Below are 12,169 nucleotides of genomic sequence, written 5' to 3' on the forward strand. Positions count from 1 at the left end.
CGAGGGGCGGACACACACACACGACTGACCCATCCAATGTCATCAAATAGTAAAGTATAACTTAAATCACACTTCCGCAGACGCCAGTTTTTTTTTTTTTTTTTTTTTTCTAAGAAGAAAATTAAATTTTTTTGACTGACTGGGTTGTGGGCGGCGCTTTGCCGTCTTGATCATTTAGGCGGCGCTTTGCTGTGTAGCGCCGAGCAGCATAGCCCTTGGATATAGCAGGCAACATCCTGGCGTATTCAACCAGCTCTTCTTCTTTTTCTTTTGCTGCTGTTGCCGTTGCTGCTGCTGCTGCTGCCGTTGCTGTTGCTGGCTGTTGGTGCTGGATTTTGTCACGGGCGGCGCAGGAGTTGTTGAGGTGAAGCACCGGGAGGTGCAGTAGTGCGAGTGGTGAGTATGGGCGAGGCCGCCGAGACCGGAGCTTTTCAGCTCCTGGAACGACATGGCGTCGGCGAGACTGTGCAGTGTCAGAGCTGGTGCCCGACGATGGATATCCTTGTGCTCGCTTTTGAGGATGGCTCGGTCAGTTTGAGCGCCGCATGCGGGCTTGCATCAAACAAAGCAACCCACTCACCGCTTTGCACACACAGATCGAGGCCCGCCGGCTGAGCTGGCAGCTGGCCTGGCAGGTTTCTCCCCCCGCCTTGGACGCCGCCGTCACGCACCTTGCCTGGTCCCCATCAGGCAAACGTAAGGCGGCTGCTGCTTTCCGCATCCTCGTACTCCCGAGCCATCCTCTCCGACGTCCGCTGGCCAGTTACCCCTTGTCTTGCTTACCATCCCCTATGTCTGTTTCCTTGAAACCTTCCTTGCGCTGCTTTGGCGTGCATTAGGCCTGCTGGTCCTGCATGCTGATGGGCACTGCCGCATTTTCAATGCTGAAAACGGACAACCTCTTAGCCACTTTGACGCTGGAGCCCCGCCAAGTGCGGTCTTCTGGGCTTCTACCTCTGCTGTGCACGCTCACACCTGTCCCGCCGACGCCTTCCCCGACATTGACGATAGTCATCTCCCGTGCGTGGTGACCCTCAAAATGGCCTTGCGTCGGCGGTCTTGGTCGTTGCATTCCAATTTGACGTCGTCAACCTCTTCTTGCCGTTCAATTGCAGGGAGGGTCTTCCTGAAAAGCCCGTCTTCCACCAAGCCGAAGACTTTGATGTCCTATATCTAGCCCTGAGTGCGTGCGCTCGGACAATCACTCAGACAACCTCCTCTCCTCTTCAGGATCTTTGGTGTTCCAGCGCGCACAAAGCACACATCATGCACGGTGTTTCTCATTGAACACACCGATTTCAGGCCCGTCGTCGTGTGTCTTTGCCACATCTCACGCTTGGCCCTGATCTAGGAGACAACACCATTGTGGCCTATGGCTTGGGCCTGATCGTTCTGGCACGGTGGCGCATCCCAACGGAGTATGGTACGATCTCACAGAGTCCGTGCCTGAGCACCAATTTTTTGCGTCTCAGCGCTACAGCTCGCTGTCTTGAATCGTGCACACGCCTCATCGTTTCGCCGCGCTTCAGGTGCCATCTTGGATCTACTTGTGCCGTCAAAGCACAATGTGCTCTTTTGCGCGACCGCAAACGCCATCGTGGCTGTACGTAACGCAGCCGTATCCTTGTGCCCTCACTCGTTTCTAGTTTGTTGCCGCCATGTCTCAAAACGTATCACGCCCATGGCATCGTTGCTACTCCGTTGCATGACCCGGTCCTGTGTTTTACCACAGTTGAGCCTAGCCAGCTTCAATACGGCATTGCCCTCCTTGGTGGAGCGTTTGCGTGTTGTGCAGTATGCACAACACCTGGCTCGTGTGCGTGGCGTGCCCCCCCTGCTCTTGTGGATGACTCTCTTGCCCCCATCGGCTCGCCTTTGGTTGATTGCATCCATCACGCCCGTCCGTCGTCTCCGACCACGAACAGCTCCTCACCGTACTCGACATTCTGTGGTGTTAGTTTGCCGCGGCCTGCTGGCGCGAGGCCCAGGGCAGCATGGGTACAGCGCCCATCGGGCTCGAAAAGCACCTTACCCAGCTCGTCAAGCAATGCGGTGGTGATTTCGCCACCGTTCAACGTGCTTTCCTCTTCTTGCTCGGCGCTCACACGAGTCGCTCGTAAGAAAGGCGCATCACTCTTTTCTCGCAGCACGCCCTTGACCGCCGCTCATCGATTGGTTGGGCGACAGATTGGAGGTGGATGCCTGGGTGGCCACCAGCATGGGTTCAAGAGCCGTTCAAACCATGGCCTCTCACGTCAATGCAACCGTCGAGCAACTTCGCGAGGTCTTTCCCACTTGGTTTCCCCGTTTGCCCCATTTGCTTACCCTGATGTCCGCCGCGGACTTGAGAGCTGCATGCATCACGTTGCTCATCCGCGTCTATGCGTCTCTGCTCTACCTACCCTTGGCCTCATAGCTGTGCTTGCAGCAGCTGCGGCCAGCCCTCAACAGACTGCATGCTTGTCTTGATTATCTGCGGGCACTTATGCCAGAGGTGGGCATGTCGTTTCTGCGGCAGCCATGCCGTCGCAATCCCATGACCTGATCACGCTCGCTCATCCCACACATCCCCGCCAGGACCAACGCGATCAGCTTCGTACCCCACTCGTAGTCGTCGAAGCTCACGCCAACCAAGTCCAAGAGGTTCTGCGTTGCTCCGCCCAGCTGCAGGAGAACCACAATGTACGCAGATTGCCCCGCTGGCCCTCGAGTTTCCGCCCTCTCGTTTGTTGCAGTCGACGCGAGTGCTTGTGCTTGGCCTAGACCCTCAGGCGACCGCCTTGTTTTCATTTCAATAGCAACTTCTCTCGTTTTTCAATGCCCGAAATCGCGAGGGCCGCTCCGAGCCCCCGGCAGGTCTTGTAAGTTGCCGTCGCGCAGGACATGGTCGCTTGTTTCTTCCACCAGGCAGTCTTTTTCTGACTTGGGCCTCAAAAACCTTGGGTCGGTTGATTCGTGTTTCGTCGTTGTTCAGCAACAATCGCTTCCCGTGTACCGCGAGGATGCGGTCCTCCGTGCGCTGCAAGATCTCTGGTACGTGTTGCCAGTTCTGCAACTGCGGACGGTGCAGGCGTCAACGCGCCGTGAGCGAACTATGCATGGCGGGTTGCTTCTCATTTGGGGGATTTCCGATATCCGTGTACACTTGATTAGTTTTGAGCAGGGGCAGATACATCTATCCCAGTTGGGACACGCGGTAGGTCCCCATGCTGGTGCAGTGGATGCCTTGCCTGGCCCAGCGCCTTCAGGTTGGCGCGCGTCAAATGCTCACGTGAGCATGCGTTGCAGGTATCAACGGTTGTGGGCGGGCCCAGTTGGAAAGACGTTCCTGGCTTTGGGGATGAACCGGCAGTGACCATGGCTCAGGTGCGTCATCAGGCACTTCTTTGGGCACTGCAAGCCATTCATTTTCTTTTTTTAAGGTCTGCGTCATTTCTGAAACCGTGTTCTTGGTAGGACGTGGCCACAAGTGGGGCAACAACGCCTGCTGGCCGACTGGCACGCATTCGGGCACGAGAGCTAGTAAGACTCATGTGGCACTCTGATTGATGGTGGAAATTGCACCCTGCTTGGCTCGTGTGTTTTTGCACCCACCCGCTGCTCGGTCGCTGATCCCCATCCATTTCTTATGGTGTTGCCAGACGGCTTCAGGCTGTGGGGGTGGCCATGTGACGCACGATACAGCAACGACGGCAGTGGATCAAGGCCTCGAGCCCATTGCCGCCGTGTTGGCTGCAAGTTTGGAGCAACAGTTTGCCGTTAGCGTCGACTCGGCACGCTTGCCCGAATATGATGGGTACGATGCTGAGCAGGCCAGGGCCGACTCTCTCCTTGACGTCATGCCTCCTTCCCGATCTCATCAATGTGCTTGGATCGAATGGGCTAGGGTGGCGCTTGCTGTGTCCACTGCCGCGGCGAACACGAGCGGTTTGATCATTGCCCTGCGTTGTGGCGGTCGCCTTGTGATGATCGCGGCGGCGCACGAGCCCGCCACGGGTTTGCAGCTTTCTATGCCCGACGCGAATGATGAAATTGAAGGGGTATGGTCGTGTCGCTGCGTGGCAGCACCCTTGGTTGGAGCTGTGCAGTGCCAAATGATGGGGGTTCATGGGGGTCATTTGTGCAGGTACAGCGGATGGTGGCCTATAAGGATGGGTTTGTGGTCTTGCAAACTCACGCCGGTGAGTGGAGCGGGGTGAATGTGGCTGCGAGAAAAGGCGCGTTTGTGGCAAGCCAATCCCTCATCACGGTGGCGGGCGCTTTGTGTGGGGCTTTTTGTGCAGGCATGGACCAGTTGTGGTACGCTGCTGTGGAGTGGGCAGAGGTGACAGAGGCCGCGTCGGATATTTCAGTGACCAAAGGCGTCGCATTGGTACGCCGCTTTGCTTATCGGATTGGTGAAGCGTGTCGAGGCACCGGGTGTCATGCCTGGAGTTGTTCGCTCTTGACTATTGGTTTTGATGTCTTGGGTAGGAGAGTGCGACGTCGCTCGTCTCGGTCAGTCGGCGGCATTTGGCCAGCGTGGTCTTGGCCGGTGGTCGTTCCGTGCAGTTGGTGGATCTCGATCCTGTCTTGGACGATGACGATGACGATGACGATGACGATGACGATGACGAGGACGAGGACGAGGATGACAATGACGAGGCAGGGGGGATGGAGGTAGATGCGTAAGGCCACGGCCAGCTCTTAGACACACGGTCGGACTAACACCCATTTCGTCCTCATCTGCATGCCTCTTACCCGTCATCCCATTTTCTTTTGCAATTCATAGTACCAAGACACCCAGTCCTTTTTTTTCTTCTCTAATTTCATACCAATAGTTTAGCATAGCACCGCCCTCGACCGCGGCCCGCCCCGATTCATCTCTCCCTCGTATGAGCCCAACGCCGCGCCGCTTATGAAGCCCAGAGCTCACCGCCGCGCCTCTTATGAGCATCCAGATAATCGTCTGACATTTGCACTTTTGCACACGTGACGACCAAAATATTTTTTGTATTTTTTGCTGACATCTTTTCTTGACGATTGATGGCGTTGGGTATGAGACTTTGGCAATACAATTGGAGAGAAAAATCAGATCATAGTGATACAGAAATGTCCGACGCTGGGCGAGAGGTCACATGTGGAAGGTTCCAGCACCGCCTTTGCTCTCAAGGCCCGCCTTCTGCCCCTTACGCCCGTCTTGCGAGAAACAAAAGAAAACTTCTCGGACCCCTGCTGACACGTGTACACACCGATTGCTTGTGACGTTGGTTGGTACGGCTTTGTGTGCTTCTGGAACACACACACACACACACACACACACACACACACACACACACACACACACACACACACACACACGTTCGAGAACAAAGAGTCGCGTCACACAAGCACGCTTAACGTTATTTCTGGCAAAAGGTAGTCTAAGAAACGCCGTGCAACGTGTCGGTGTTCAGTGAGAAGGCGATGGAAGTTATGGCATCGCCGGGGCACGCGGTTCGAGAGCAGTGGGGGCCGGCGGCTCGAACTTTCCATGCATGCTCTCATGAATAGTGGTTGACGTACCGAATGCATTTGTCGCTTCGTCAGTAGTGTTGGCTACGTGCACGGCTTTGGTTCCACTTGCCTGTGTGAGGTGTGTGCTCGGACTTCTTGGTGCCTCGCAAGCGTCCGAGGCGGCATTTTCCAACTCTGGGATTTACCGGTGTTTGTGCCACTTTAGTTTTATTAGACCCCGCTGCCCTTTTCTCTTATCCACCGTCACCATGTCGGAGGTTGAGACCTTTGCCTTCCAGGCTGAGATTGCTCAGCTGATGAGCCTGATCATCAACACCTTCTATTCCAACAAGGAGATTTTCCTCCGCGAAATCATCTCCAACGCCAGCGATGCCCTTGACAAGATCCGCTACCAATCGCTCACCGACCCCTCGGTCCTCGAGGCTGAGAAGGAGCTCAAGATTGACGTAAGTTGACACTTGTTCTCCTCTGCGCTCCACGCTTGGCTCTGGCCAATCGCCTCGCTGCCCTTTGCTGGGCGGTTGGGTTTCATGGCACACATGCAGGATCGATGATCGGGTTGCCACGTCACTTGTTGCGCGTGGCAGCGCGGGCAGCATTGACCTGCTTGCCGCAGCCCATCATCAAGCCTGTTGTGTCATCGTGCCGGCTGGTGTGATGTTCCTTGCCCCATTGTTTTGCCCGCGCATCACTCATCCGCATTCCATCGTTTGTGCGCATGTCTGTTTCGATAGCTCATCCCCAACAAGGAGGCCAAGACCCTGACCATCTCGGATACCGGTATTGGTATGACCAAGGCTGACCTCGTCAACAACCTCGGTACCATCGCCAAGTCGGGCACCAAGTCTTTCATGGAGGCCCTTCAAGCTGGTGCGGACATTTCCATGATTGGTCAGTTCGGTGTCGGTTTCTACTCGGCCTACCTGGTCGCCGACACCGTCGAGGTGCGCAGCAAGCACAACGACGATGAGGGCTACATCTGGCGCTCAAGCGCCGGTGGCTCTTTCACCATCCAGGTCGACGAGGAGGGCTCTGTCAAGCGCGGTACTCAGATCATTCTGCACATGAAGGAGGATCAGCTCGAGTACCTCGAGGAGAAGCGCATCAAGGAGATTGTCAAGAAGCACTCGCAGTTCATTGGCTACCCCATCAAGCTTCACGTCGAGAAGGAGCGCGAGGTTGAGGTCGAGGATGATGAGGCCGAGACCGAGGAGAAGAAGGACGAGGCTGCCGAGGGTGAGGACAAGCCCAAGATTGAGGAGGTTGAGGATGATGAGGAGTCCAAGGACAAGGCCAAGAAGAAGGTCAAGGAGACTTACATGGACGAGGAGGAGCTCAACAAGACCAAGCCCATCTGGACCCGCAACCCCGATGACATCAGCACTGACGAGTACGCGTCGTTCTACAAGAGCCTCACCAACGACTGGGAGGATCACCTTGCCGTCAAGCACTTCTCCGTTGAGGGTCAGCTCGAGTTCCGTGCTCTCCTCTTTATCCCCAAGCGTGCCCCCATGGACATGTTCGAGAGCAAGAAGACCAAGAACAACATCAAGCTCTACGTGCGCCGTGTCTTCATCATGGACAACTGCGAGGACCTCATCCCCGAGTGGCTCAACTTTATCCGCGGTGTCGTTGACTCTGAGGATCTGCCCCTCAACATCTCTCGTGAGATGTTGCAGCAGAGCAAGATCCTCAAGGTTATTCGCAAGAACATTGTGAAGAAGTGCCTCGACCTCTTCTCTGAGCTCTCCGATGACGAGGAGAACTACAAGAAGTTCTACGAGCACTTTGCCAAGAACCTCAAGCTTGGCGTGCACGAGGACAGCACCAACCGCAAGAAGCTCTCCGATCTCCTCCGCTTCTACACCTCCAAGTCGGACGAGGACATGATCTCCTTCAAGGACTACGTTGGCCGCATGAAGGAGAACCAGAAGGACATTTACTTCATCACTGGCGAGAGCAAGGAGGCCGTTGCCAACTCGACCTTTGTTGAGCGCGTCAAGGCCCGCGGCTTTGAGGTCCTGTACCTCATCGACCCCATTGATGAGTACATGATCAACCAGCTCAAGGAGTACGATGGCAAGAAGCTTGTCTCCGTCACCAAGGAGGGCCTTGAGCTTCCCGAGGACGAGGAGGAGAAGAAGAAGTTTGAGGAGGACAAGGCCAAGTATGAGCAGCTGTGCAAGGTCATGAAGGACATCCTTGACAAGAAGGTTGAGAAGGTTACCGTCTCCAACCGCCTCGTCTCCTCTCCCGGTTGCATCGTCACTGGACAGTACGGCTGGTCCGCCAACATGGAGCGCATCATGAAGGCCCAGGCCCTGCGCGATGCCACGTCCATGGGCTACATGGCTGCCAAGAAGCACTTTGAGATCAACCCGGATCATGCCATCATCAAGTCGCTGCGCGAGAAGGTTGAGGCTGACGAGAACGACAAGGCCGTCAAGGACCTTGTCATGCTTCTTTTCGAGACTGCCCTCCTGACCTCTGGCTTCTCCCTCCAGGACCCTACCACCCACGCTTCTCGCATCCACCGCATGATCAAGCTCGGCCTTGGCATTGATGAGGACGACGAGGCTACCGGCGCTGCCGCTGAGGACATGCCCGACCTCGAGGAGGCCGAGGATGACAACGGTGCCACCGAGATGGAGGAGGTTGACTAAACAACCTGTTTCTTCCTTGTGTGATTAACTTTGACCTCTTGTGGTTGGTTGGTTGCCGCTTTCCTCTTCGGAAGCGTGAATAATAAAGTGAAAAACACAGCTTAAACAGCATCAAAAACTCTCAATCGAATACAAACTCTCTTCCTTCCTTTTGTATTGCGGTGCTTCTGATTTTGAGGAGTTGAAAAAAAAAAAAAAAAAAACAACCGAAAACACAACGCGTTTCGTTTCGCACTCTGTTCGAATCAAGTAAAATACTTTCACGCGGCGCGCATTCACGGCACGGCATGTCGGCGTCCATCTTGAGCAGCTTGGCGCTGTCCGCAGGCTATGTTGGGTGCCTGTACGTGCAGCCGACAGGGCTGCCACGGGATCATCCCGAGACGATGCGGCGTCGGATGCTGGCTGTCGGACTCTTCACGGGCATCGTCGCACCTTTGTTCTGTTGGGGCTTGCAGCGAGGGGCGGGGCTCCCGCTGCAGTGGGTGGATCTGGGTCTCACGCCGAACTGGCGCACCTTGGTGGTGGCTCCGCTTCGAGCCGTGGGCGTCTTTGGGCTCCTCTTCTTAGGGCCGCTGCTGGAGCTAGCCCTGACCTGGCGCGAGCGCGCCCCCGAGCCACATTCGCTGATGATCTGGCGTAACTATGTGGTGGCGCCTGTGACCGAGGAAATTGTGTACCGGGCCATGGTGCTCGCCCTCTTGCAGACGGAGACCTCCTCCACCAGTGTCCTCGTGCTGGGATCGCCCCTCTTTTTTGGCCTGGCCCATGTGCATCATCTCTGGGCTGGTGTGCCCTGGCCTGCCGTACTTGGACAGTTTGGCTTTACGACGCTCTTTGGGTGGCTCAATGCCTGGACCTTTCTACGGCTTGAGTCATGCTATGCCGCCATCGCCGCCCACTCGTTCTGCAACTACATGGGCTTGCCCACCTTTGGTCAAGGCGTGGCACCCCACTGGCGGCTACCCGTTGGCCTCTGCTACGTGACTGGTCTCGCTGCTTTTGCATACTGTTTTCCCCGGCTGTAAATCATAGTCCGAGTGTGCCCCCTTGCTCTGTGTTGAGCTTTACTGTGGCTTGCCGAGCAAGCGTATGTAGTACCGAAAGCGAATTGATGAGCTAGAACAGATCTTGACGCCCATCCTCTTCAAGCTGGATCAGGTGAACCAGGGGATGGCACGAGTACGAGTCAGAGGAAATGAGAGGTCGACACAGAGAGGAAGAGCGAGGGAGCTCGCTCGCGGCAAGAAGAACCGCGGCCAACGCACAAGACACAGGGGCCATGGCGTGAAGGTAACAAGGCAGCTGCTGTCTTCATTCCTATACATTCCTATAGCTCCCACTGCAAACCACGATGGTCTGTGCTCTGTGCTTGTGAGAACAATGACCGCACCACAGGCATGGGTTAAAAGCTTCAAAATGAATTTGCCTTGAGCATTGTAGCCGTATCAGCGCCCGTCATCAATGGGCATCAACCATTGCTATTGTTAGAATGAGCAAAGTCGAGCAACGCGCAACTCAAAATTACACGGCGTAGCCGCAAGCAAAAGGAGGCTGCCAAGACTCACAAGCAGCTTACTCGCAACAAAGCACCCGGCTCCTTCTGGCGTGGAGGCCAGCTCTTGAGCAAGCCCAAGGGACCGGGTGGCAAACGGGAAGAACAAACAAGCAGAAATGATGCCAAACGAGAGCATGCCCGTACGTACAAAACAAGTTTAGAACATGAAAGCAAAGCTAAGAAAAGGTTTTATGATGTCGGTACACCCAATCACAAGGTGTACACCTGTTACGCAAAAACAATCGATAACACACAAGTGTCGAGGAGCAAACCCCCGCCGTGGAGCTGGCTGAGAGCTGTCAGAGCCTGCCAACGGGCTCAGGCCAGCCCTGCGGTGGATGGCCCATAGGTACGACATGGCGCCCGTGTCCAGGTAACACGAATGACCGGCATGAAAATGCCAGGTCGGTCCGTGAAATCTTGCATATCGCAGCGCGGCCAGCGCGTGTGAGAGACGGCGCAAATCTCATTCGATCGAGATGGCAAGCATCTGGAGCGACTTGAACATCAAAGTTACATGACAACATCTGGCTCTGCCGATGGTCAACTCTGTGCTCAAAATCAGCTGGTGTGGACATGGATTTCCACGAGCAAGTAGATGGAAAATGGGGCTCACGGGGTTGGGCTTGACGATGTTCGCTTTGTGGGCTGCTGCATTCTTGCTTCCGCTTTGGCCTCGGGTTCGTCATCCTCATCCTCCTCTCCGCTCTTGTCCTCGTCCTCCTCTGCATTCTCGTTCTCGAGGCTGGCTTCGCTCGAAAACTCATCGTCATCTTCTTCCTTGGCGATCTTGTCCTGCTCCTCCTTGTCCCGTCGGCCTGTGAGCTGATCCTGAAGCTTCCGCCTGCGAGTAGCAGAGCTGGCTGCGTCCGGCGCAACCTCCCCGCTTGCAGTGGAGCCTGTGGCTTTGGCACAAGACGCTTCATGCTTGCGACGGTTGCTCGAGTTGGCAAACGTGCGGTCGCACCACTCGCACTTGTAAGGTTTTTCTGTGCCGCAAAAAAAAAAAAAAAAAAAAAAAAAAAAAAAAAGAATGAGGAGCAGATTGACTTGGGTGAAACGGAAGCGACGAGCGCAGGGGTTGGTGGGCTCCCAAAAAAGAGCGCTTACCACCGGTGTGAATTCGCATGTGCCGCACTCGATTGGAGGAGTTGCTAAACATGCGACCGCAAATATGGCAAGCCTTTGGTTTCCGCCGTCGGCGCTTTCGTGGGGGAACAGTTGGCTTGATCGTGGATGTGACTGCGGTGGCGGTTTGAGGCTGAGCCCTTGACAGGCCTTTGCGCTCGCCGTGCGCCGCGGCTGCAGCAAGAAGTGCTGCAGCTGCTGCTTTGGAGCCATGTGAGTCTGTTGCACTTGAGTGCTCTTTGTGGGCGCGTTTCGCTGCGGGCTGATCCTTGGTGAGTGCATTGGCGCCAATTTGGCCGAGAACTGGAGAGCCATGCTGAGGCGAGGTGGGCATTGACCCGCTGAAGGGGAGTCCACTGGCAATGTGATTGGGTTGCATCTGTTTTGTGAGTGCGGCATACCCGTCAGAGTTCATGAGAAAGGGCATGTACATCCAAGGCATGGTGCCAAACGAGGCCATCATGGCGGCTTGAGCTTGTGCGTGTGCTTGATTCTGTTGTTGATCATACTGCTGATTGTTGTGCTGCTGTTGCTGCTGCTGCTGCTGTTGTTGTTGTTGTTGTTGTTGTTGTTGGAGGGCGAGGGCAAACGCATCCGGAGTCAAGGATTGGCCCATCATCAACGGCATGTTGGCGGCGAACCAGTTGAAAGGGGTAGGGGGAACGGTGGAAGTTGGGGTGCTAGCCAGCGAGGCTGCGGTTGTTGTTGTCACTGCCATGCCGGGCATGGGGTTAAAGCCTGCAAAAGGCATTTGGGGTATGGCATTGGCGTGGGAGCTGTGACCCGATGGCGGCAAGCCTCCGGGATCCATGACATTCATTGGTGCAGCGTGGCGGGAGGCTCAGCATTGGATTGCTGGCCAAAGGTGGGAAGGCATTCTATCAAATAGCACATTGGAGCAAAGTCGCAGCAGCTGTGAGGAGATGCACGCTAGCCATGTAGCTTGAGGGAATGAGGGTGCCATTGGCACTTGACTGGCTGAATAACATGTCACTTGTTGAGTGTCGGTGTGTGAGTGTGAAGAGGAGTGCGTGCGTGTGTGTGCGTGTGTGTGTGTGTGTGTGTGACACGAAGGCAGTGTGTGACACGAAGGCAGTGTGACACGAAAGCAGCAAGCGTGGTGCGAAAGGAAGCGTGACAGCGGTCACGCACTGGATCAGCTGATCGTCTCACGCCGGACATGCCTTGCGAATGGGGCTTTTCCACAATGTGGCAGAAAGCAGGGGGGAGTGTGTGGTGGAAGGGCAGTGGAGCAGTGGGAGCGAGCAACACATCCACGGGCAACCTTGTCGCGAGGAAGGAAACTGCAAGGCAATATGCCAAT

The 12,169-nt window shown here is 55.6% G+C and overlaps 4 protein-coding genes across 4 annotated transcripts in view; 3 read left to right on the forward strand and 1 right to left on the reverse strand.

Moving 5' to 3' along the window:
- Positions 1–402: 402 nt before the first annotated feature.
- MONBRDRAFT_24074 (uncharacterized protein) lies at positions 403–4,975 on the forward strand (the record flags this gene model as incomplete). Its single annotated transcript, XM_001744169.1, has 21 exons — positions 403–528; positions 597–696; positions 840–1,020; positions 1,116–1,183; positions 1,352–1,423; positions 1,530–1,603; positions 1,733–1,900; positions 1,959–2,116; positions 2,188–2,331; positions 2,493–2,682; positions 2,799–2,861; positions 2,975–3,033; positions 3,154–3,196; positions 3,289–3,366; positions 3,457–3,522; positions 3,642–3,796; positions 3,887–4,040; positions 4,127–4,181; positions 4,284–4,372; positions 4,474–4,659; positions 4,826–4,975. 21 exons carry the CDS (start codon positions 403–405, stop codon positions 4,973–4,975), a joined length of 2,379 nt encoding a protein of 792 aa, XP_001744221.1.
- Positions 4,976–5,679: 704 nt separating this feature from the next.
- MONBRDRAFT_20370 (uncharacterized protein) lies at positions 5,680–8,328 on the forward strand. The gene is made up of 2 exons (XM_001744170.1): positions 5,680–5,942; positions 6,231–8,328. The coding sequence occupies exons 1-2, from the start codon at positions 5,745–5,747 to the stop codon at positions 8,157–8,159; spliced, it is 2,127 nt and encodes a 708-aa protein (XP_001744222.1). The 5' UTR covers positions 5,680–5,744; the 3' UTR covers positions 8,160–8,328.
- A 460-nt stretch (positions 8,329–8,788) lies between these two features.
- Positions 8,789–9,088, forward strand: MONBRDRAFT_2805 (uncharacterized protein; the record flags this gene model as incomplete). The annotated part of the gene is made up of 1 exon (XM_001744171.1): positions 8,789–9,088. A coding segment is annotated over one exon (300 nt), but the record flags the coding sequence as incomplete, so codon positions are not given.
- Positions 9,089–10,329: 1,241 nt separating this feature from the next.
- MONBRDRAFT_31781 (uncharacterized protein) overlaps positions 10,330–12,169 on the reverse strand; it is a gene marked incomplete at its 3' end in the record, with an annotated part of 3,051 nt that continues 1,211 nt past the window's right edge. The window contains exons 3-4 of the mRNA XM_001744370.1: positions 10,828–11,723; positions 10,330–10,706 (exon numbers count right to left, since the gene is read on the reverse strand). Coding sequence (XP_001744422.1) covers positions 10,330–10,706; positions 10,828–11,665 — 1,215 coding nt within the window. The 5' untranslated portion in view covers positions 11,666–11,723. The remainder of the gene's footprint in view (positions 10,707–10,827; positions 11,724–12,169) is intronic.

The sequence above is a fragment of the Monosiga brevicollis genome, genomic scaffold, assembly GCF_000002865.3.
Source record: "Monosiga brevicollis MX1 MONBRscaffold_5 genomic scaffold, whole genome shotgun sequence".
NCBI lineage: Eukaryota > Choanoflagellata > Craspedida > Salpingoecidae > Monosiga > Monosiga brevicollis.

What these genes read in the sequence shown, in the direction of transcription:
- MONBRDRAFT_20370 (XM_001744170.1), top strand. Translation starts at nt 5,745, where the DNA reads ATGTCGGAGGTTGAGACCTTTGCCTTCCAGGCTGAGATTGCTCAGCTG. An exon ending in AGAAGGAGCTCAAGATTGAC is followed by an intron (nt 5,943 to 6,230) that starts GTAAGTTGACAC and finishes CTGTTTCGATAG; the next exon opens with CTCATCCCCAACAAGGAGGC.